Consider the following 25,643-nt stretch of genomic DNA (forward strand, 5'->3'; position numbering starts at 1 on the left):
TCATTTGGCCTATGACCTCAGTTTGTGGCTCGATATCAGATTTTTTGGACAATGCCCCTGTGAAGCACCTCGGGATCTTCTCCTGCGCTCAAGGTGCTATGCGGAAACAAGTTGTTGTTGTGAACAGAGACCTCAATCCCTTGCAACAGACTGAGAATGACATTTCTTCCTTCCTTCCTCTTTGACGAACAACCCTCGCTGGGAAGTGGTGTTGCTGTGAGGAGCCAATGGCAACGAGGGCTTGCTGTCCAATGATTTTGCCGTGAAAACATTCCGCCAAAAAAAAAGGAGAAAAATTTGAATTGCGACAGTGCCTTGCAAAATTTCAGCACGTCCCAGATGATATTATAGGCAGTGTTGTACTTCTGAAGTGTAGTCACTGTTGTGGTGTGGGAAACGCAGCAGCCAATTTGTGCACAGCAAGATCCCACAGACAATAAGGATAATAATGACTCTTGTCTCTTAGTGATGGTGCTTGAGATAGAGCTCTTCCACAGAGCCAGCACAGGAAGAATGGGCTGAATGGCACCTTTCAGTGCTATATGCTATGTATTTACCTAGATCCCTGTTGAAGATCTGAACCAACTGTATATTCTGACTTGACACAATGCAACGGATACGTTCATATTTTAAAAAAAGGCTTTATTTCATGCGTCAGAAGTTTAAATAGTTTCACAAATAATTTGAGTTCTTTTCTGCTCCTTAAATAATAAAACAATCCCACAGCTATTTTTCAATAGTTTTCACTTACATTCTTAAATTATTGAAGACAAGATTGTTTGATTCACTGTGTTAACATTTCTATAAATTAATCAACAAAAATAAACAAAAAAAAAACCGAAAGTCCCACATAATACAAACAGTTTGCCTTTGTGCTCTTCAGCAGGTGCGGTCCTTTTCTCTGGAGGTGAGATTTCCTCAGGTGAGGCAGGAACGTGACGGTCGGGTGCTGCGGCAGTGGAGAGGTGGAGGGAGGAGGTCAAAGTGGCCAGCACTCGGCAGATGGGAGAATTCCTCACACCCCTGTGCAGAACACAAAAACGGACAACAGTTGTCAAATCGGACATCGCCATTGGCAAGGCAACTTCCAGTTACAGGCTTGTTTGGATTAAAAACAGAGATTTGCAATTCGATCCTGTTTTTCACAACCTCTGGACGTCGCAAACACTTTTTGAAGTGCAGTCACTGTTGTAATGTAGGAAATGCAGCAGCCAATTTGTGCACAGCAAGCTCCCACAAACAGAAAAGTGACCATCACCTGATGATTGAGGAATAAATATTGGCCAGGACACTGGGGAGAACTCCCTTCTTCTTCTTTGAGATAGTGTGAGGGGATCTTTTACCTCAGCACAAGGAGGCAGACAGGAGCCAGAATTTTACGTTGGGTGGGAGGCCCCGCCCACTGACTGAAAACTAGGGGGCAAGCCCGCCTCTGCCGGGCCTGAGATCCAGACTGGATTTTACACTCCCCAGGCCCTTAATTGGTCTTGGGTGGGACTTACACCACCTTGAGGCCAGAAGTCCAGCCTCCAGCAGCTGCCGGCCAATCAGCGGGCCGACAACTCTTAGCCCCAGCGGCGCCACCGGAAGCACTGGCCAACGCTGGGACTGCACCCAGCCAAAAGGAGGATCGTGCGCGTCAGCCCCAGAAGACTGGTAGATTTTAGGGCCTTGCCAGGGACAATCGGCCAGGCCCCGGTGAGGCAAGGGCGGGGTCGGAACTTTCAGTGAGAGCGGTTGGGCCTTTGGTGGGTGGACCTCCGTGGGGCACAGAGTGCCCGATCAGGAGGGCACCTCCCAACCCAAACCACAAGGATGCCACTCAGGCGGTGTTCTTGGTGCCTTTGCTGTCTGGCCGCCAAGGGCCAAATACCCGCGGTGGCGGGAGAGGTCCTTAAATGGCAGTTAAATGGCCACTTAAGGGCCTTGACTGGCCTGGGGTGGGCGGGACATTCATTGCCCCCACTGCCTCCCACTCAGTTTTATGCACCTACCCCACCCCCTCCACCAGGCCGCTCCTGTGGGGGTAGCAAAATTCCTGCCAGGGTCTTTATTCAATCTCTCATCCTGACAACGGCACCTTCGACAGTGTAACACTCCCTCAGTCCTGACCCTCCGACAGGGCAGCACTCCCTCAGTACTGACCCTCCGACAGGGCAGTACTCCCTCACTACTGACCCTCCGACAGTGCAGCACTTCCTCAGTACTGACCCTCCGACAGTGCAGCACTCCCTCAGTACTGACCCTCCGACAGGGCAGCACTTCCTCAGTACTGACCCTCTGACAGTGCAGCACTCTCTCAGGACTGACCATCCGACAGTGTAACACTCCCTCAGTACTGACCATCCGACAGTGTAACACTTCCTCAGTACTGACCCTCTGACAGGGCAGCACTCCCTCAGTACTGACCCTTCGACAGTGTAACACTCCCTCAGTATTGACCCTCCGACAGTGTAACACTCCCTCAGTACTGACCCTCCGACAGTGTAATACTGTCTCAGTACTGACCCTCCGACAGTGTAATACTGTCTCAGTACTGACCCTCCGACAGTGTAACACTCCCTCAGTACTGACCCTCCGACAGTGTAATACTGTCTCAGTACTGACCCTCCGACAGTGTAATACTGCCTCAGTACGGCACTGAATGGTCAGCCTAGATTTTGTGCTCCAGTCTCTGAAGCGACATTCGAACGCATAAGTTTCTGACTGAGTGGATAGAGTGACTCCGATTAACAAGCTCAAAGAGCAACAAGTCTCATTTTGGAGGTTGTTTACTTGCCTGTGTCTCTGTGACTGCTGGGAGAACCACTCTTCAGCAGGCTGGTTTCGGGTCTGGCAAGCATCCTTCGGCAGAATTCACACTTCCTTTGCTTCCGACAACAACTACCAGAGAGAGCAAACAAAGAAAGGGCTCGGTAACATAAGGAGCAATCTGGTTCGCTTTTATTTGTTTATTCGAGGGATGTGGGAGGTGCCGGCATTTATTGCCCATCCCTAAATGCCCTCGAGTAGGGTTTGGGGAGCTGCCACTGAGTGGTGTACCAGGCTATTTCAGAGGGCAGTTCGGAGTCAACCACATCGTTGTGGGTCTGGAATCACATGTCAGCCAGACTGGGTAAGGATGGCCGATTTCCTTCCCGGAAGGATATCTGTGAACCAGATGGATTTTTACAACAATCTGGTAATTTTTTTATCAATTATTCATGAGACTTTTTAAAAAATGTCATACTTATTTTACTAGCTGAATTTAAATTGCCAGCTGAATATCAGCAAGATGCTTGTGTGATATTGGGATGTGGAAGGTGAAGGGGTGATAGAGGTTTTTCAGGATTTTCAGAAGGAATTGACAGGGTAGATAGAAAGAAACATTTTCCACTGGCGAAGGGACTCAAAGACAAAGTGAGCTTCAGCTTAAAATCAGAGTCAGGCTATTCAACAGAGAAGTTAACAAACATTCTTCACATGGTGAAAATGTGGAACTCTCTCCCACATAAAGCAGATGTTAGCCGAATTAATCATTTCAATCTGAAATAGGATACAAAAGGATATGGTGCCAAAACAGGCAGCTGCTGTGAAGATGCACTTCAGCTGTCATCTTATTGAATGGTAGAACAGGCTCGAGGGGCTGAATGGTCTCCTCCTTGTCCCTGTGAACGAACTTAAATCTGGAGCAACAACGATACCAGGGATGAGGGACCTGTATTGTATGGAGAGACTGGAGAAGTTGAGATTTTTCTGCTTCAAGTTGTGAAGCTTCAGGGGGAGATACAATCGAAGTGTTCAAAACTAGATGGGGTTTTGGAAGAGCAGACAGATTGAACCCCCACTTTAGTTTCCAATGGTGGTGGGTGGGGAGGGCAGGAACTGGAGGATTTCAGAGAGTTGGCAAGACAGTGGGAGAGGAGATGAGGTTTTTTTTTTTTACACAGTGAGTTGTTGTGATCTGGAATGCGCTGCCTGAAAGGGCGGTGGAAGCAGATTCAAAAGTAACTTTCAAAAGGGAATTGGACAAATACTGGAAGGGGAAAGGGTTGCAGGGCGATGGGGAAAGAGCAGTGGAGAATGGGACTAATTGGGCAGCTCTTTCAAAGAGCCAGCACAGACATGATGGGCCGAATGGCCTCCTCCTGTGCCACACCGTTCTCAGAACCAGGTTTGTTGAGTTAAAGGGACAATCCGACCTTTCAGATAGGAGTCACATCCTGTGCGTCCAGAGGCCCAGGGACCACTGCAGGTGTGCAGTGGAAACATTAATACAGACTGCCTGGGCCAAATGTCTCTGTGTTTTCACATCTCCCTCATCCTCTTTCATTGGACTTGCAGTTCTGTCCTCCATGAAGTATTTGTGCAGACGTCCATTCCCCCCTCCAGCAAGTTCTCAGCCTCTCGACCTCTCTCTCTCCTCCTTGCACATGCTTCCTAAAATCTATCTCTTTGACCAAGGCGCTCTAATATCCCTCCTTGTGTGACTTGAGGTCAGCCTCATCGGAGAAAAACTCATATAAAGTGCCTTGGGCTATTTTCACTACATTGTAGGTGCTATATAAATGCAAGTTGTTGGTACTGAGTGGGTCATGAGATTGTCAAGTGTTGAGCTCCTCAATAGGTTTCTGAAGACCAGATTTACCAGGTGTAGCACACAGAGAACCGATTCTGTGGTCTGGGGCCTTTGCAATGAGTTGAGCCCAACCACAGGGAGGGAGGTGTTTCTGGAGAAGTTCTGGGCAACCTGATCCATCCACTGAACTTTAATGGACTCAAAACCACAGCCTGTCTGGCTTCAAAATGGGAGAGCTGCTCCCTGCAAGTGTCTCTCTGCTTCATCCCACAGTTACTCTCTTCATTATCAATTCTTTGCTTGATTTGTGAGAGAAAAACAAAAGAAAGAGAGGGAAAGACAGAAGGAGAATGAAAGAACGTGTATTGATATCGTGTCTTTCAGGACCTCAGAATCTCCCAGATTTGTGACAGACTGCTCCGTTCCCGACATTACAGCAGTGACTACACTTCATTGACTGTAAAGTACTTTGGCACATCCCAAGATCCTGAAAGGTGCAATAGAAATGCAAGATCTATCTTTCTTTGAAAGCTTTCGTGAAGGCATTTTCTGTCCAACTTTTACTACCCAACTCTTCAGTTGAGCAAAGTCATGTTAAGAATTTGACCATGAACTCCAGTCCAGGTCATTCCTGCTCACTGCTTCCCAGACACCCTCTTACTGCAGACAGAACTTACTGGAGTAAAACGCACAATGCAATCAGGAGGACTGAGACGATGACAGACACCACAACGAGTGTGGCGATTGCTTGTTGTTTCTGCTTGATGGCCACCACAGCAAGTAGATCGGCGTGCTCACAACGCCTGCCAATGTAGCCAGGGTGACAGCTGTGGAAAAAGAAAACACATCATTTATAAAAGACACTTGAAAGATCAGAAAATCGCATAGCACAGAGAGAGGCTATTCAGCCCATTGAAAGAGTTATCCAATTCATCCCACCCCATCGCCTTCGCTTTTCCCCAGTGCCAGGCACATCTTTCCTTTCCAATTCACTTTAAAAGTTACAAGTGAATCTTCTTCCCTGTCTCAGATCATAACTCACTGCGTTCAGATAAAAAGCTCTCCTCTCCCCCTGCTTCTTTCACAAATGATCTTACTTCTGTTTCTCCTCATCTACTCTCACAAAACCTTTCATCATTTTAAACATCTGTATGAAATCTCCCCTCTGCCTGCTCTGCTCGGAGAAGCACAAGCCCAGCTTCTCCAGTCTCTCCATATTCACCAAACTTCCTCATTCCGGAGTAAATCTGCAAAACACGTGGGCAGCAGCATTGGGTTAGGATGTGGAATGCACTGCTTGGGAGTGTGGTGGAGGCAGATTGAATCGAGACATTTGAAAGGGAATTATCTGAAGAGAAACAAACTGCAGTGCTGTGGGGAAAGGGCTGGTTGTGGGATGAGCTGATTTGTTCTTGCAGAGATCTGCAACAGATACGATGGGCCAAACGGCCTCCTGCTGGGCTGTAACCAGTCTATGATTCCAAGAATGGGTGGGGTAGGAGGAGGTGAAAATTTTTAAGTCCTAAACCTGACCCCAAGCTTCATCCAGTCCACCCCTTCCAAGGGGTGGGCAGCAAACTTGCTCCGAGGAGGTGGATCAGCAATTTAAATATGTTAAATGAGCTGCCAGCCTCTGATTTAACATGCTTTGCAGCTTTTACAGGAGTCAGCCATGGGTTAGCCAGCAGTGTAAAGGAGGAAAGGATTGCTTCAGAGAGAAGCTAAGTGCCTTTACAGCACTGCTTGTGGGCCAGGAGGAGCAGAAGTGCTCCTCACTCAACGCGACCTCCCAAGCTCTCCTCCCCCATTAGACAAAGACCCCTTGAGATCGGGGATCAGATCTATCTGCTCCTGTGGCCTGGTTTGGAGCGCTTCCTGTGCCAACGGGAAGCCGAGTCTGTCAATTAGGCTGAATTCCGGGCACAGAGTGTGTCAGGGCCAAAAGACACAGATTGCGGATTGAAAACTCCGGGTTTCCTGTCTAGAACTGTACTCCTGACCCTGCAACTTTCCCCCAGCCGACACAACCCAGGCCAATGTGCCAACTGTATCCCAACTCCTCCTGAGGACCAAAGTTAACCGTTGGCAAAAGTGGACACAGGAATTGACCTCACAAATGCTTTCTTGACTGGAACAACCAAACATAAGTGATCACAAACTGTGTGAAGTTGCCCCTATTTCTTCAAAATGGTGGCAAACTATTAAATATTGGCGTTTTGATGGATTTGGGTGTGCTTGTACAAGGAACGCAGGAAGTTAGCATGCAGGTGCAACAAGCAATTAGGAAGGCAAATAGCATGTTGGCCTTTACTGCAAGGGGATTGGAATACAGGAATAAAGAAGTCTTGCTACGACTGACCAGGGCTTTGGTGAGACCATACCTGGAAGATGGTGTGCAGTTTTGGTCTCCTTACCTTGCCTTAGAGGGAGTACACAAAGGTTCACTACATTGGTCCCTGGGATGAGAGGGGTGTCCTATGCTGAGTAAATTAGGCCTATACTCTGTGGTGATCTCATTGAAGCATTATAAGGTTCTCAGAGGGCTCAACAGGGTGCACACTGAGAGGCTTTTTTCCCCTGATTGGAGAGTCCGGGACACATTCTCAGGAGAAGGGGTAGGACACTTCGGACTGAAACAATTCTCTCAAAGGGTTGGTCAATCTTTGGAATTCTCTACCACAGAGAGCTGTGAATGGTCAGTCTTGGAGTGATTGTGTTCAAGCCTGAGATTGATAGATTTTTTGGGGGGGATTTAGGGAATTGATGAAGAGAGGGATAATACAGGAAGATGGAATTGAGGTAAATCAACCATGATCTTACTGAACAGTGGAGCAGGTTTGAGGGACCGAATGGAGAAAAAGCCATCAGAAATTCAAGCCAAAGTCATTCAGAGGCTGAAAGATCTGATTTTAAACTCCAGTCCCACTGTAAAAAGGTGAGCTGCTCCATCTCTCGAAGTACTTGCCTGAACAAAGCCACTTACATGCATGCTGCAGAAGATTCTTGGACCAAAAACCGACACGTTCCATGAAAACAGAACTGTCTGTGACTGCTCGGACAGTCATCGAAATGTGCTCGGACAGCAGCAGCTACTGGGCGACCTGGAGAGAGGAGACACAAAAGGACAAGCAGCAGATGAACCCATGAACCCATGAACTGCGCACTCAGTCACTCTGCGTAAACTTCATGTCTGTTCTGCACTTCAGTTCCACATTATTTCTTGCTCAGCTTTGAGAGATGTCAGCTGCCCTCAGTTGGTGCCACTCTCACTCTCAATTCCACCCCTGTCCACGCCTCAGGCACAGAGTCGAGGTGGACTCTGTAACACAGGGTGGAGGGGGAAATTGTTGTCAGAGGTACTGTTCTGTGGATAAGACATTAAACTGGGTTCCTGTGGATCTGTCCAAGTAGATACAAAACATCCGAAACCACAGTTCCGAAACTACAAAGTCCCCAGATTATACAGTCTTTCATCTCATTTGTGGAATCTTGCTGTGCACAAATTAGCTGCCATGTTCGTTTACATAACAATAGTGGCTGTACTTCAAAATACACGATGAAAGATTCCGCATTCCTATAGCACCTTTAGGACGTCCCAAAGTGCTTTACAGCCAATGAAGTACTTTTTGAAGTGTAGTCACTGTCGTAATGTAAGAAATGTGACAGTCAATTTGCACACAGCAAGATCCCATAGACAGAAATGTGATAATGACCGGATAATCTATTCTAGGAGTCAGTAGTGGTATGGGATTGTGTACATCCAGTCAGAACTTTGAAGAGGGCAGACCAGGCCTTGATTTAACTTCACATCCTGAGAGACAACAGTTTTAACGGTGCAGGCCTGGCAGCGACAGCCTAGATCATGTGATTAAGTGTCTGGAGTGGGGCTTGAACCCACCACTTTCTGACCCAGAGGCGAGACTGCCACTCACACAGGCACAGCAAGCACCTATCCAAGGGATGTAACAAGCTGCCACATCAACTCAATTCCATTCTCCTTCCTCCATATGATGCAGAGAACTGGTTCTGGGAGGCTTTTCCATTCAAGTTGCCTTCAGCCAGAGACTGCCTTTGCTAAGAAGCTGTTAGCTGTGTTGTTCCTTTCCAACTTTAAGTCTGCTCGTCCGTCACAGGTCTTACTCAAGCAGCTCCCGATGTCGTGAAGCCCTGGGTGCAGTGAAGTGTTAACAGTCTACAAAGGCACGACATATGAATGACGTGAAGGTACCAAGGGGATCTGACACCAGCTTACAAACCTTTCGAACTGTGCCAAGGTGTTATTGTGCAGTGCTGTTCTGTTGTTTAGTGAAGAGGAGAGAGAGCTTTTCTCATTCATGAAACCTCCTATCTGAGCAGCTGTTGCTGGGTAGGTGCCTGTTTTGATAATATATCTCTCTAGTACCCCAGCACTGATCCTGCCCTGTTTGCTATGTCGATAGCTGCCTCTCGGGGCTGTGACTGCCCAAAGTTACAATCCTTTCAAGTTAGACAGGGTTTCTACTGGCTGTAACAAAGTCTTAGTGAACGAGCTTGTGAACTGGGAGGAGGTCCCAGATCTCACCCGCCACAGCTGGTACTGAGTACAGAGAGAAACTGGCATGCAAAAGGCAGAGCTCTCTGTGACCGTGTATGTGTGCGCATGTGTGTCCATGTGTCCGTGTATGTGTGCACGTGCGTATGTGTATCCGTGTGTGTATGTGTGTGTGTGTGCGCGTGTCTGTGTGTGTGTGTGTGTGTGTATGTGTGTCCGTGTGTGTGTGTATATGTGTGTGCCACATTTCCTTCCAACCCCTTCACGACCTCAGGACATTCCAAAAGTTGTTGGCAGCCAATGAAGTGTAGTCACTGTTGTCATGTAGCTAAGTCAGCAGGCAGCAAACAGCAATATGATCCTGACCAGATTATCGGTCTTTTCAGCAAGGATTGTTAGGTGATAAATATTGGCCAGCAGACTGGGAAGCAATACCCTGCTTCTCTTTCCACAGATGCTGCCAGACCTGCTGAGTGGTTCCAGCATTTCTTGTTTTTATTTCAGATTTCCAGCATCCGCAGTATTTTGTTTTTATTTAATTAAGCAATACCCTGCTCTTCTTTCAGTTGCAGCGATGGGGGAGCCTCAGGTCAATATCTGATCTGAACGACGAAAGGATCTGAATCTTCAGCACGGAGCGTGGCACTCTGCCGAACCTATCCAGTGGCATTGTTCGCCTGAGCTAACGTCCTAATGTCGGTTGTAGATCTGACATGAACTGTTAGCCAACCATACACTCATCAGTTCAAGGTGGTGACGAAAGCCTTGCTTTGGTTGCCCCTCCCCCCCCCATCACTGACCCGTTATGATGTTTTCTCTCAGACTTGGTTGAAGTGAAATGCCCCTCCCCCACCTCAAACGTTTCATCAAAATCTAGCAACATTAACAGGCCATTCAGCCCTTCAAGCCTGCTTGCCCATTCAGTTGAATCATGTCTGATGTGTACCTTTAGCCCAGCTCCCCGTCTTTACTCCATACCTCTTCATACCCTTACCCAATCTCAATCTCAATCGCTCCATTCGACTCCCAGCATCCGGAGGCTACTGGGAAGAGAATTCCAGATTTCCACTCCCCTTTGTGTGACAAAGTGCGTCCTGATTTTTCCCTCCTGAGTGACTTGGCTCTAATTTTAACACAATGTCCTCTTGTTCCCGACTCCCTCACCAGGGAAAGTATAACTTCTCTCTATCGCCCCTATCGAATCTCTTATTGTTTTTAAACACCTTGCTTAGGTCACCCCTCAACCTGCGATCCCCATGCCAGGTTTCTCATTGAGATTGTCATCGGGGCTTTGCACGTCAGAGCCCTTCATTTTTGCTTCTCACCGTGCTGTTGTTTGGAACGAGGGCTTTGGGGAAATGAGATTTCACTTGAGAAACTATTAGCCATCTGCTTCAAGAAAGCAAACCAAAGGAGAATGTTGCTGGATCCTTTCCAAATCTGAGATTACGTCAATGAGATAAAGAGCTTTCTTCTCCAATTTGGCTCAGGAGAGCCTTGTACAATGGAACAAGGAACATGATAAGGGAGAGAATATGTAGAAACAATATCACTGATGGTGAGCGAAAGGATATAATGTCGAGTGACTCAAAGGATTATGTTTGCTTTCAGCTACAAACTTCGTGCTCATCCTTATACCAACAAGTTACTTTTTTGGATTGTTTGACAACTCATCTTCTAACCCCGTCAACATTTACCCAACTTTCTACCAAGTATAATCACTCACATTGCACCAATACTTTCTTTTTTCTGGGGGTTCTTTTCGAGGCAGGGATGAAAAAGGTGAACTCATTCAAGATTTGGTGTCTGTTATAAGGAGGGGTCCAGTTTATCAACGACAGTTACAAGTCTGTCCAAGAAGTGGATCAACAGCTGAGTTTCGGCAAAGGACTCGCAGTGAATTTAAATTACAGAAACAGGCCATTCGGCCCAACTGTTCCATGCTAGTGTTTGTGCTCCACATGAGCCTCCTCCCCACCCCTCTTCATCTCACCCCATTATGTTTTCTATTCCTTTCTCCCTCGTGTGTTTATCCAGCTTCCCCTGAAATGCATTTATGTTCTTCACCTCAACCACTCCCTGTGGTAGTGAGTTCCAGATTCTCTCCACTCTCTGGGTGGAGAAGTTTCTCCTGAATTCCCTGTTTAGTGATGATTTTATATTTAACATGCCTCATTTTGCATTCCCCTGCAAGTGACACATCTTAAATCTTCACGATTTGAAAGGCCTCCATTCATCACCTCTCAGCCTGGTTATTTCCAGTATTAGAGTATCAGCCTGTGCAGTCTTTCCTGATTGTTGTACCCTCTCAGTTCTGGGATCATCCTTGTAAATCTCTTCTGCACCTTCTCCAGTATTTCTCTAGCCTTTCTGATAAAGAGGAAAACCAGCCTGTTCACAATATACAGGAGGCTTCAGATTCTGCAAGGTCTATAGACTGAAAGATGAACAGATAGACAGGTACATACAGGCGGAGGGAGCTCTTCCCTTGCAGAGAATAGCAAGAAGCCGTGGCAGATTCAGAGGGTAATTAACAGTCTCCCAGGCAGCCACATCAATGTCTCTCTGTCTTTATACCGAGTTGATCAGGGGGTTAGTATTACAATGCTTTAACAGACTCCTACAACCCACAGCGGCACAGTGGCGCAGTGGTTAGCACTGCAGCCTCACAGCTCCAGTGAACCGCGTTCAATTCTGGGTACTGCCTGTGTGGAGTTTGCAAGTTCTCCCTGTGTCTGCGTGGGTTTTCTCCGGGTGCTCCGGTTTCCTCCCACAAGCCAAAAAAAGACTTGCAGGTTGATAGGTAAATTGGCCATTATAAATTGCCCCTAGTATAGGTAGGTGGTAGGGGAATATAGGGACAGGTGGGGATGCAGTAGGAATATGGGATTAGTGTAGGATTAGTATAAAATGGGTGGTTGATGGTCGGCACAGACTTGGTGGGCCGAAGGGCCTGTTTCAGTGCTGTATCTCTAAACTAAACTAAACAAGATGAAAAGGGAGGGAGCGGGCAAACACCCACACCCACATGAATCCCACCAGATGTCATCCTGGAATTCGAAGCCAATCTACATTCCGGTCTCCACTGGCCGAGACTTTCTGGAGTAGGAATTGAACTCTTCTCACTGACAGGATGGAGTATTAACGATTAAACTGAAGGGTTGCGCGCGCACACACACACACCCACAGACACACACACACAGACACACACACAGACACACACACAGACACACACACAGACACACACACAGACAGACACACAGACACACACAGACACACACACAGACACACACACAGACACACACAGACACACACACACACACACACACACACACACACACACACTGATTCTGACCACAATGATACAAAGTCAATGATAATAAAACTTATGCCCAGTTATTCAAACACTGCTTAAACATTGCATTCGAAGTGAGGGGTCTAATCTGACTGGTATATACAACAATGGGTGGAAGTTGAAAAAGAGAGCAAATTAAGCAGATTACACTCAATCTAAAATGAACATTGTGTTCTTGCGAAGTACCTTGGCATGTTAACATCACAATACATGCACTACATCAATAGAAATTGATGCTGTTGACACCCAGAGGTACAAATATTAAGTGATAGTTTCTTTCCCCGGTTTTGTTCTTTCCTTCGTTTTGCCACGGGGTGGTTTTCCGCGCCAGTTAACCCTTCCCCCGCTCCAATTTCGGACCATTCCTTTCTGGGATCAAGGAATTCAGCAATCAAATATCCGACAGCAGCAATAAGACCCATAGAGAATGGCTGCCACGGAGTCACCACCTGACAGCATGATGGAGAAGTGTCATGGCACTGGAGAGAAGGCACAAAGGGAGAAGAGAAGAAAGGGACACAAGGAGAAGGACATGCTATTTGATCCACTAACCCTGCTCCTTTCAACAATTGTCCCACCTTGCTTCATCTCCGCAGGGATGTCAATACCTGCCAGTTCCAAAAAAAAACTCCACAATAAAACTCTGATTCCCAAAGGTCACAGTACAGAATTCTAGAATTACCGGCCACAATTATTCAGCCTGACTTTGCTACAAAAAGACTTAAACTGTCACATTTGAATTGCTCTGCTCTCCAGCTGTCACAGTATTTCATTACTTTGCTGCCTGTTATGTACCATTAAAAGGTTTCCGACCAGCACCCTCATATCAGCACAGGTCCAGCAGTCAGTTCTGAGTGTCCATCTCACTCGAATGGTCACGAGTAAATTGCACTGGCCGACATGATTAAAAACATAAGAAATAGGAGCAGGAGTAGGCCATTCAGCCCTTCAAGCCTGCTCTGCCATTCAGTAAGATCAGGGTTGATCCACTTTCCAGTCTGCCCTCCATGACCCTTGTTGATCAAAGATCCATTTAACTCAGCCCTGAATATATTCAATGACCCAGCCTCCACTGCTCTCTGGGCAAGAGAATTTCAAAGATTAACAACCCTCTGAGAGAAGAAATTCCTCCTCATCTCCGTCCTAAATGGGAGACACCTTATTCTGCAACTGTGTCCCCTAGTTCGAGATTTCCCAATGAGGGGAAACATCCTCTCAATATCTACCCTGATTAAGCCCCCTCAGAATCTTCTCTGTTTCAATAAGATCACCTCTCATTCTTCTAAACTCCAATGAACAACCTGCTCAACTGTTCATCCAACGACATCGCTTTCATCCCAGGAATCAGCCCAATGACCCTTCTCTGATCTACTTCCAATGCAACGAAATCCCTCCTTAAGTCAGGAGACCAAAACTGTACACAGTACCCGAGGTGCAGTCTCACCAATGCCCTGTACAGTTATAGCAAGACTTCCCTCCATTTACACTCCAGCCTCGTGGCAATAAAGGCCAACATTCCATTTGCCTTCCTCATTACTTGCTGTACCTACATGCTGACTTTCTGTGATTCACGTGGGAGAACCTCAGTTCTCTCTGTACCGCAGAATTCTGTTGTCTCTCTCCATGTAAATAATATTCGGCTTTTCTATTCTTCCTGTCAAAGCAGACAAGCTCACATTTTCCGACATCATCCTCCACCTGCCAATTTTTTTCCCACTCACTTGACCTATCTATATATATCTCTCTGCATATACTTTGTACCCTCCTTACAACTTGCTTTCCTACCTATTTTTGTATAATCAGCAGAGCTGGCTACATTACATTCACAATTTTGGAACATGACAACCAATGCATCCACTATCTCTGCAGCAACTTCTTTTAAGACCCTAGGATGCAGGTCATCTGGTTCAGGAGACTTGTCAGCCATTAGTTTCCTAAGTTTTCCAAGTACTTTTTCTCTAATGTTTTAAGTTCCTCCTTCCCTTTTGCCTCTTGATTTTCTTGGGATGCTTTTTGTGTCTTCTACTGTGAAAACAAATGCAAAATACTTGTTTAAAGTCTCTTCCTTTTTGTTTCGTTTGAGGGATGTGGGTGTCACTGGCCAGGCCAGCATTTATTGCCTATCCCTAATTGCCCTTGAACTGAGTGGCTTGCTAGGCCATTTCAGAGTCAACCACATTGCAGTGGGTCTGGAGTTACATGTAGGCCAGACCAGGTAAGGACGGCAGATTTCCTTCCCTAAAGGACATTAGTAAACGAGATGGGTTTTTTTATAACAATTGACAATGGTTTCATGGTCAGCATTAGCTTTTTAATTCCAGATATATTAATTGAATTCAAATTTCACCATCTGCCATTTGCTTCCCATTATTAATTCCCCAGTATCATGCTCTTGGGGACCAAAATGTACTTTAGCTACTCTCTTCCTTTTTTTATGTATTTGCAGAAGCTCTCACTGTCTGTTTTTATATTTCTTGCTAGTTTACTCTCATACTCGATTTTCTCCCACTTAATCTTTTTTTGTCATCCTCTGCTGGTTTCTAAAATTTTCTCAGTTTTCTGGCCTACCACTTATCTTTGCAGCATTGTAACACCTTTTCTTTCAATTTGATACCATCCTTAATTTCCACGGAGGGTGTATCCTTCTCATACAGTCTTTCTTTCTCAATGGAATATATCTTTGTTGAGAGTTATGAAATATCTCCTTAAATGTCTGCCACTGCATCTCTTACCTTTTAACTTATTTTCCCAGTCCACTTTAGCCAACTTTGTCTTCATACCCTTGTAATTGCCTTTATTTAAGTTTAAGACACTAGTTATGGACTGACATTTCTCACCTTCAAACTGAAGATGAAATGCTATCATGTTATGATCACTCTTGCCCAGAGGATCCTTTCCTATGAGGTCATATATTAATCCTGTCTCATTACACATTATTAGGTCGAAAATAGCCTGCTCTCAGGTTGGTCCCAGAATGTATTGTTCTTAGAAACTGACCCGAGTACACTCTATGAACCCATCCGCCAGACTACCTTTGTCCGTTAGTTTAGTCCAATCTATATGAAGGTTAAAATCACCCACGATTATTGCAGCACCTTTCGCATATTCTGTCCTAGTGTAGCTACTGTTAGGGGGCATATTAGCTCCTCCCACCAGTGACTTCTTTCCTTTGCTATTTCTTATCTCCACCCAAACTGATTCTACATCTTCATCTTCCAAGCCAAGATCATTTCTGACTATTGTACTAATCTCAACCTGTATTAACAGAGCTACCCCACCTCCTTTTCCTTTTTTCCTGTCCTTCCGAAATGTCAAATACTCTTGCATATTTAGTTCCCAGCCTTAGTCACCTTGCAACCAAATCTCTGAAATGACCATCATATCATACCCATTTATTTCTATTTGTGCTATCAATTCATCCATCTTATAACGAATGTTGTGTGCATTCAGATAAAGAGCCTTTAATTTAGTCTTTTTTCCATTTTCTCCCTACTCTGTCTTTAGTCGCTGGTGCACTCGAACATTTATATGCTCTGTCCCTTCCTGTCAAACCGTGGTTATTATTACCCGTATCGCTACTATTGCCTTGTTCTTAGTCACTTTTTAAATTTTCCCGCACCTGAACTTTACCCCCACACCACCAACCCCCCCCAACCAACTGCTTAGTTTAAAGCCCTCTCTACAGCCCTATTTATACGATTCGCCAGGACACTGGTCCCAGCGCAGTTCAGATGAAGGCCGTTCCAACGGTACAGCTCTCTCTTTCCCCAGTATTAGTGCCAGTGCCCCATGAATCGAAACCCATTTGCCCCACACCAATCTTTGAGCTGTGCATTCAACTCTCCGATCTTATTTACCCGATGCCAATTTGCTGGTGGTTCATCCAGAGATTACTACCTTTGTTGTTCTGCTTTTTAATGTAACCCCTAGCTGCTCAAACTCCCTCAGCAAAACCTCTTACGAACATACGAATTAGTAGCAGGAGTAGGCCATTCGGCCCCTCAAACCTGCTCCGCCATTCAATAAGATCATGGCTGATATGTTTGCATCTCAAATTCCACACTCCCATCTATCTCTGACAACCTCTGATTCCCTTGCCTAAGAAGAATCTATCTACCTCCACCTTAAAAATATTCAATGACCCCACCTCCACCACCTTCTGAGGCAGAGTTCCAAAGTCGCACAACCCTCAGACAGAAAAACTTTCTCCTCATCTCTGTCTTAAAAGGGCAACTCCTAATTTTCAAACTGTACCCCCTCGTCCTGGAGTCCCACACAAGAGGAAACATCCTCTCCACATCCACCTTGTCAAGACCATTCAGGATCTTATAAACTTCAATCAAGTCTCCCCTCACTCTTCTAACCTCCAGTGAAAATAAACCCAGTCTGCTCAACCATTCCTCATAAGACAGTCATTCCAGATATCAATCCAGTAAACCTTCTCTGAACCACTTCCAACACATTCACTTCCTTCCTGAAATAAGGAGACCAAAACTGCACACAGTATTCCAGATGTGGTCTCACCAATGCCCTGTATAACTGAAGCATCACATCCTTCCTTTTATTTTCTCTTCCTCTCGTAATAAAGGATAACATTCCATTAGCCTTCTTTATGTCTTGCTGGACCTGCATCCTAACTTTTTGTGACTCCTGCACTAGAACACCTAGATCCCTCTGCACCTCGGAATTCTGCAGTCGTTCTCCATTTAAGTAATACTCTGCTTTTTAATTCTTCCTGCCAAAGTGAACAACTTCACATTTTCCTACATTATACTCCATCTGTCAGATTTTTGCCCACCCACTCAAGCTATCTATGTCAGTCTGCAACCTCATGTTCTCTTCACAACATACTTTCCTACCTATCTTTGTGTCATCTGCAAATTTAGCTACCATACCATCGCTCCCCTCATTGAAGTCATTGATATCAATTGTGAAAAGTTGAGAGCCCCAGCACAGACCCCTGCGGAACTCCACTCATCACATCCTGCCAATCAGAAAAGGACCCATTTATGCATTCTGTTTTCTGCCAGCCAGCCGATCTTCTATCCATACTAATATGTTACCCCCTAAACCATGAGCTCCTACTTTGCGCAATAACCTTTTATATGACCTTGTCAAATGCCTTCTGGAAATCCAAGTACAGTACGTCAACGGACTCCCCTTTATCCACAGTACGTTACTCTATAGTCCTACCCATGTTATTGGTACCCACATGGACCATGACAACTGGATCCGTCCCTCCCATTCCAAGTTCCTCTCCAGGCCCAAGGAGATGTCCTGAACCCTGGCATCGGGCAGGCAACACAGCCTTCAGGGCTGACGTTCTGGGCTGCAGAGAACAGTATCTATCCCATTTAACTATACTGTCCCATACTACTACTAGATTCCTTTTTATTCCCCCCACTTGAATGGCCCCCTGCACCACGGTGCTGTGGTCAGTTTGCTGATCCTCCCTGGAGTCCCTGCTCTCGTCCACACAAGCTGCATGAACATTGAACCTGCTGGACAAGTGCAAGGGCTGAAGCTCCTCCATTGCTACCTTCTGCATCCCGACACCTTGTAGCCACACGCTCCTGTCCCCGACCACAGACCAAATCAGAAGTACCTAGCCTAAGGGATGTGACTGCCTCCTGGAATAAAGTGACCAGGTAATTTTTTCCCTCCTTAATGCATCACAGTATCTGAATCTTGGACTCTCGCTCATCAATTCTGATATAAGATATAGTCACGAATAAATCCAATGGGGAATTCAGGAGAAACCTCTTTATCCAGAGAGTGGTGAGAATGTGGGGACTCGCTACCACAGAGAGTGGTTCAGGTGACTAACATGGATACATTTAAGGGGAAGCTAGAGAAAATATGAGGGAGAAAGGAATAGAAGGAAATGGTGAGAGGGTGAGATGAGAAGGTATGGGCTGAGGTTTGCGAGGAGTATAAACACTAGCATGGACCAGTTAGGCTGAATGGTCTATTGCTGGAAACATCTATATAATTCTAGGTCCAAGAAACTAGCTGCAGCCTGAGTTGCAGTGTGGGATTGGCCAGGGCAGGGAATCTCCGTTCCATTCACTTGTGGATCTGAGCTGATGGAGATTTGAAGAGGTGTCCCTTCCACTCAGTTCAGTGGGCAGAGGGGGGGGGGGGGGGGGGGGGGGCGGGGGAATGGACAGGACGCAGATTGGCTCAGTTAGGGAAGTACAACTCCGATCGAATCAGCGGATTGTGGGCTTCTAGGCCCCCTCTTCCCTGACTCCACGACGTGGACTCTGCCTGTGTTATGGGTCACTCTGGTTTCCGATGGGGTTTGCAACCTGTGACAAAAGCTGTTCTGTGGAATCGCAGGGGCTTTCGAGTGGAATCAATCAGTGTTGGAGTAAGATGTGCTGCTAAGAACTGAAGTGTTGCTAAAGGATGAAGAAGTTTGGTAGGTGTCCACGAAAAAGCCCAGTAATATAAAGCACCATATCGAATCACTGGGGTTTTCTTCTGGCACTGAGGTTCCAACAAACATTGGTGTCAATTGTTAAACTTTATATCTGACAGCACACATTAAAGACGAGCTGGCTGGCAGGCTGTGCAGCCAGAACATTCTGAGCAGCAATTCACGGCTTTTCTTTCGCTCTGACTTGACAAAAGCTACAGGAGCATCTGTCCAGAAAAATAAGATATTCTTTAAATCACTTGAAACAAACTCTATTATTAGCTGACGGTTAATGAAAACGAACGGACTCTGCTTGGCTTATCTATGCTCACCAGACCCAAGCAGAGGCTTGCTTCTTTAATATTTCATTCAGATGCATAGCATCTGTGAAGATTACTTTGTGTTACTGCGTTCTCCTGAATAGTCAAACAGTATGGAGGTAGGAATGCTCTGAATCGTCTACTGCTTCTGAATTCCTGGGAGAATTGGGAAAAACGGAGGAAGGGGGAAAAGCAGATCTCGTTTGGCGGTCAAGACAATTCTTTTAATCTTCAATATTTGCACAAATGCCCGATCTGTCTGATGAAGAAAGATACTGACAGATGAGAACTGAGAGGTTAAGTCCTCCGGATCACACTAGGCTGGATTTAAAGTAGGTTCAAGCCTTTTGAGGCTTGTGGCTCACAATCCTGCCAAGGATACTCCGAGATTCGCCTGCAGTCTCCAGGAATTAAAGATTAATCCCCAGGACACTGCGACAAGCAAAACCTGGCAACAAGAAATCAGAAGTAGCATTACAAAAAGAGCCTTAAAAAAAGAAAAAAATATTTCTTTGAACAATTTTGTTTCTCAGCAGCAAAGATATTGGAGATGGCAAAAAGAAAAAAGCTGTTTGGACGATTCCTGACTGTCAGTCAATCGGATGATTGAGTTTGTTCACTTTCCAATTGGCTGTGGGGAAGGCGGGACACTGTGAGGATGGACGTGCCAGGCAACCAATCGCAGGAGTGTGGGAGGAGGGGGTGGGGTCGCTAGAGGCAGGAAGTCATGTGATACCGCCAGGAATTATGCCCAGAGTTGGCAAGACTAATCTTGTTGGATTTGCCTTCTGTCACAATGGCTGCTTTCTACCTCACTGACTGGAGTGATCCTGCGAGTTCAGGCCTACAAGCCAGGCTGTCGCAGCATGGCGGAACAAGCAGACACAATATCCTTCATTGGGCAAAGAGATGGCGGACAGAACTCCTCTTGTTTCCAGGTGACAGAGGTCACTGTGGAAACAGACAGACAGGAGATCATGGAGATAAGGGCTCCCAACATGTTTCAGGAGCAATGAAGCCGAAAATCCTGGGCATGCTTTGTTCGTCGTCAGATTCTTTCTCAGAATATGAGCATCCCGAGTTCCCCTGAAGCAGCATGGTAAAAGAGGGTCGTGAAGGGTCAGCCATGTTGGCAAGGGCTGGAACCTTGTCCAGAGTCACTAAAGCCTGGAATGAAGTCATTCGGACTGGAGAGGCCCAGACCAGATTAGGACAACAGGTTTCCTAAACCAAGGCCCCATCCAGCCTCTCAGCTGGACTCAAACGATCCTGCAGCACGATTTCAGAGAAGAGCAGAACTGTTTCTCTTCATTGGCCTGGACTGACAGTTATCCCTCAAGCAACAGCAATAAAAATAGATTCTCTGATCCTTTATCCCACTTCTGTTTGTCTGGAGTCTGATGAGTACACACTGGCTGATGTGCTTCCTACATTCCAACAGCAACCCCACTCCGAAAAAAGCACTTGATTGGCTGGCAAGTGCTTTTGAGACATCTTGGAGGTTGTGAAAGGCGCTGCAGAAATGCAAGTTCTTCCTGTCAATGCCAGCTCTGTCTTTAAACAAACAGGAATCTGCCCGATAGGAGAGCCTGATCTCTGGCTGATCATTGGACGGTGCTGAAAATGACTTCCTTTTTGCAGACATTTTTGCCAGGTTATTGTCCTGCATTATGTTGAGTGTTGTGGAGATGCCATGGGTCTGTTAGACGAACTCTTCATCGACAGCAGCAGCATCTTCAATGGGCAGTGTTGACAGAGGGTAAGAGGCCTTGTGTGTGATATCTGCCAGGCAGTTGGTGCCAGCTGCAATGTTAGACCCAGGAGAATTTAACCTCACAATCAGAGGAACTATAAAAAAAGATGGTTAAAATCTGCTTGCTTTTTAATGCAACAACCCTTCTGGGTCCTCCCTCCTCCCTGGAGCTTTCATCCTTGGTCACCAATGTAAATTTAGGAGGGACAGCCTATGTCAGTGAGAGCTACGTAAAGGCTTTCCCAAGGTGTGCTCTTAATTTGGCCCTTCACTGTTCCATTCTTTGTGGTGATTTAATGCTTGGGTACAATCTGGCAGCTGATGTTACTACCTCCCAGGTCAGTCTTTGCTATGTTACCCCTATTCTGGAGCAGCTTCAGCCACTGAAGCAGGCTAGAAATCCAGGCTAACACTCCCAGTGCAGTAATGAGGGAGCTCAGCAGTGTCACAGGCGCCGTCTTTCAGATCAGACAACAAACCGAGTCCCTGTCTGCCCTTCAAGGTGGTCGTAAAAGATCCCATGGCATAATTGTGAGGAGGAGCACTGGACTTCTCCCCACTGCTCTGCTATTTATCTCTCAATCAAAAAAAAAAACAGATTATCTGCTCATTATCACAATGCTGTTTGTGGGATCTTGCTGTGTGCAAATCGGCTGCTGCGTTTCCTACATTACAACAGCGACTACACTTCAAAAAGTACTTCCTTGGTTGGAAATATGCAAATACAAGCCTCTCTTTCTTAGACCACAGACTTATTGACACGTCAGACAGCAACCGGAGAGTAAGTGATTGTACCTCAGGGATTTCCAACACATTCATTTACCAAGGCTAAAAGGGTTAATTAATGGGGGCAGTTTTTAAAGACGAGGCTTGTACTCCCTCATGTTTTGAAGATGAAGGGGTGATCTGATCGAGGTGTTTAAAATGATAGCGTAGAGAGAAATTATTTCCTCTGGTGTGGGGAGTCCAGAACAAAGGGGCAGAACCTGAAAATGAGGGCCAGGCCATTCAGGGGTGATGTCAGGAAGCAGGAAAAAGCTGTCGAGGCCAGCAGTCAACTGAAAATTCCAAAACTGAGATTGATAGACTCTTGTTGAGGACGGGTATTAAAGGATATGGAACTAAGGCAGGTAGATGGAGTTAAGATGCAGATCAGTCATGATCTAATCGAATGGCAGATCAGGTTCGAGGGGCTGAATGGCCTCCTCTTCTTCCTGCCTTTTAATCTGAACCACCTTGCCCATTTTGTCTTAAACAGGGGGTGATGGTAATAGAGAACAGCTGCACCAGAGGCACTGGGAGTGGAGGAGGTGTGGACTGGTAATTGGGATGGGACTACCTTGGCAATCCACATCCCTGGAGTCTCGCCACCATTCGTCATCACTTTCCCGGACAGCAGGAGTCTCGTTCTCCTCACCCATTTGATCAGACTCTCCTCCACCTCTGTTATTCCACTGTTGTCATTTACACCTCCTCTGGATCCATCTCCCGTTTCTTTCCTCGTTCCACTATCATCTCCTTTTGCCTTGTACCATCATCCTTTTGATGTCATTTAATCTCTCCTGCCTTCCACTCTATCACAGAGCTTCCCTTTTTTTTGTTCTTTCCTCCTCTCTGGCTTCCCTGCCTCTGTACTCGCACAAAAGCCGTTACATGACGAGACATCACAGATCTGAAACGTTAACTCTGTTCCTCCCTCCACAGATGCTGCCTGACCTGCTGAGTATTTCCAGCACTTTCTGTTGTTATTTTCAGCGTCTGCAGTAACTGCTCTGTTGACATGAATGCTGGGAGAGTAAATTCACAACTCAATCAATGGGAAAGGAGTGCACAACTCTTAAGAATCTATCTACAAGATGAACAGGGGCGTTATTCCCCATGTCCTGGCCAATATTTAGCCAATACCCATCACTACTAAAAACAGACAGACAATCACACTGCTGTTTGTGGGAGATGGCTGGGTGCAAATTGGCTGCTTTATTTCCTACACTTCACTGAAAACCCTCAGGTGGTGAACGGCACGACAGAAAGGCAAATCTTACGATGTAAGGTCTTGATAAATTTCCACTTGAACTTCAGACAAACAAGGATCTCCAACCAGATCGTAGCCAGGTAAAATTACTCATTTTACTCAACACAATTCCAATTCCAGTCTTGAAGCTCCTTTCTGATAGTTCAGAACTCATGACAATTTATTTTTGGTCTAGTTATGTATGGGAATAAACAGATAAAAATTCCACTGATGTACTGTACCTCAACAGTACAGGTTTAACCAGCGTAACTGCTCACAAAGGTTCCCTGTTCAATTTCTGATACATGTTATTTTGTACAGACTTTGACGAGTGGCCAAAGGAACTCTTGGCCTTGGCTTGACGATTGTCTATGTCCTTGTTGACAGTGCTATCATTTGAGATATTACTATTCAGATCGATAAACTGTTCTCCTGCAGTTCTGAAGAGTGTGCAGGAACACAGGGACCTGGGGGTGCATGGGCACTAATCGCTGAAAGTGGCAGGACGTATTGAGAGAGTGGTTCGCAAAGCAGATGGGATCTTGGACTTCAGAAATCGAAGCTTTGAGTTCAAAAGCAATGAAGTTATGCTGAAGCTTTATGAAGCTCTGGTGATAACACTTTAGGAAGGATGTGAGGGTCCTTGAGAGGGTGCAGAGGAGATTTACCAGAATGGTTCCAGGGATGGGGAATTTTAGTTACAAAGTTAGGTTGGAAAAGCTGGGGTTGTTCTCCTGAGAGCAAAGGAGATTGAGGGGAGATTTGATAGAGGTGTACAAGATTATGACAGGCTTAGATAAGTTACACAAAGAAAAACTATTCCCATTAACTAATGGTACAAGGATCAGGGGACACAGATTGAAAGTTTTGGGGAAGAGATACAGGGGGAATATGAGGAAGAATATTTTCACACAGTGGATGGTAATGATCTGAAACTCACTGCCCACGAGGGTGGTGGAAGCAGAGACAATCAATGACTTCAAAAGGAAATTGGATGGGAACTTGAAGGAAATAAAGTTGCAGGGCTACGGGGATCAAGCAGGAGATGGGACTGCTTGATCCCCGTAGGATTGCTCCACGGAGAGCTGGCCTGGACTGGATGGGCTGAATAGCCTCCTTCTGTGCTGTAAATGTAAATAACTCGAGGTTGCTGACGTCCACGCTGAGCTGCAGTGCATTGTAATTTCCTCGGAGTAGTGGTTGGTCCAGCATTTCTGCTTTCTTTAGGCTAATAGAAAGACCAAAGGCATTTGCTGCCTCAGAGAAACTCTTTACAATGAGCTCCATGTCTGTCAAAAGGCCACAATGAACAGCAAACAGAAGCTCCACAATAAGTGTATGTATGGTTTTGCTGCATGGCAGGTGGTGTTGCAGGCTGAAGACACTGTCATTTGTTCAGAAGTGGATGTATATGCCCTCTGTCTTTTCCCTCTTGAAGTGTCACACTGAAGAAACCAGAGGCAAGGGTTAGAGCCGAACACCCTTGCTTAACACCACTGGCGATAAGGAAGCTGTCTCAGAGGGCTCCATTCTGCTTGAACTGACCTTTCTGCCCTTTGTGCAGTTGATAAAGAATGATGAACATTGGAAGGCACCCCAATCTAGACAGTCTGTCCCGGGTGACTGTATCAAACGCCTTGGGGAGATGTACAAAAGTAGCGTACAGGCCCAGGTTTTGCTCTCTACACTTCTCCTGGATCTGTCTCAGCATGAAAGTCACATCTCTATTTCCCCTACTGGGTCTGAATCTGGACTGACTTTCTGGGAGGCTTTTTGGAACAAGCCTTTTAAGAAGCACTCTGGCCAAGATTTTGCCTGCTATGGAGAGGAAGATGATGCCTCTATAGTTTGAACAGTAAGACTTCTCTCCCTTGTTTTTGTAGAGGGAGACAATCACAGCATTTCCAAGGTCCTGAGGAACTGTCCCTTTCTCTCAACATGTTGTGAAGAGATCTGTAAGCACATCAAGGACTGCATCTCATCCCTGATAGGAATCCACCCATTCCGGGGGCTGTATGTGATTTCAATTGTATTGTACCAGTCTTGATTTCTTCATCCAGCTCACACTTCACTTCCCTCTGGGAGATCTTTGCGATGGGTGTCTCCTGTACTATCCACTGCTCACCAAATCGGCTCTCAAAGTGTTCTGACCATCGGTGGAAGATGGATTCTTTATGGCTGAACAGGGTTGTGTCATCTCAAGATTCTCTTGGTGCCTGCACTTGGTGGGAAGGTCCAGATACAGATCTCAAGTCTTTGTCGAAGCATCTCCTCTCTCCCAGAACTGCATACCCCAGCCCGAGGGCTGCTACGGGATCAGAAAACACAAAGAAATCAAACAGGCAAGCGAAAAAGAGAAAAACCATGGTTTATGCACAGCTGTCAAGGGGGAATCAGTGCGATCTCACACAGAGGGGGTGCTGAATGGCAATTTCAATGGATTGCAAGCGAGCACTGCTAACAGGCATCACTGGGTAAACAGTGCCCAACTCCACATTAAAAGCACAAGGGAGGGGATCGTCATTTCTGGTGGGGCGGAGGTCAGGTAATTTTCAGCATCAAGTTCAGGGCAGAGCAAAGCATGGTTAGCTTGGCAAACTAAGGTTGAAGAGTACGAGGACAAGAGTTGAGTTTGTGCAAATCATACCCGGTAACAAGGCCACGTTGTGAACTCACATTCCCAACCTTCAGCTT

At 46.0% G+C, this 25,643-nt stretch overlaps 1 protein-coding gene across 3 annotated transcripts in view; it reads right to left on the reverse strand.

Moving 5' to 3' along the window:
- Positions 1–625: 625 nt before the first annotated feature.
- tgfa (transforming growth factor, alpha) overlaps positions 626–25,643 on the reverse strand; it is a 46,046-nt gene continuing 21,028 nt past the window's right edge. For 2 of the 3 annotated variants that reach the window (XM_068023109.1, XM_068023108.1), the window contains 4 exons: positions 7,542–7,659; positions 5,236–5,385; positions 2,780–2,883; positions 626–1,023 (listed from right to left, as the gene is read on the reverse strand). In XM_068023109.1, the coding sequence (XP_067879210.1) occupies positions 1,016–1,023; positions 2,780–2,883; positions 5,236–5,385; positions 7,542–7,659 (380 nt within the window). In that variant the 3' untranslated portion in view covers positions 626–1,015. Of the gene's footprint in view, positions 1,024–2,779; positions 2,884–5,235; positions 5,386–7,541; positions 7,660–23,889; positions 25,247–25,643 lie in introns of those variants that run through there. The other variant, XM_068023110.1, reaches the window with a different exon arrangement.

Source organism: Heterodontus francisci, chromosome 47 (assembly GCF_036365525.1).
Source record: "Heterodontus francisci isolate sHetFra1 chromosome 47, sHetFra1.hap1, whole genome shotgun sequence".
Classification (NCBI taxonomy): domain Eukaryota; kingdom Metazoa; phylum Chordata; class Chondrichthyes; order Heterodontiformes; family Heterodontidae; genus Heterodontus; species Heterodontus francisci.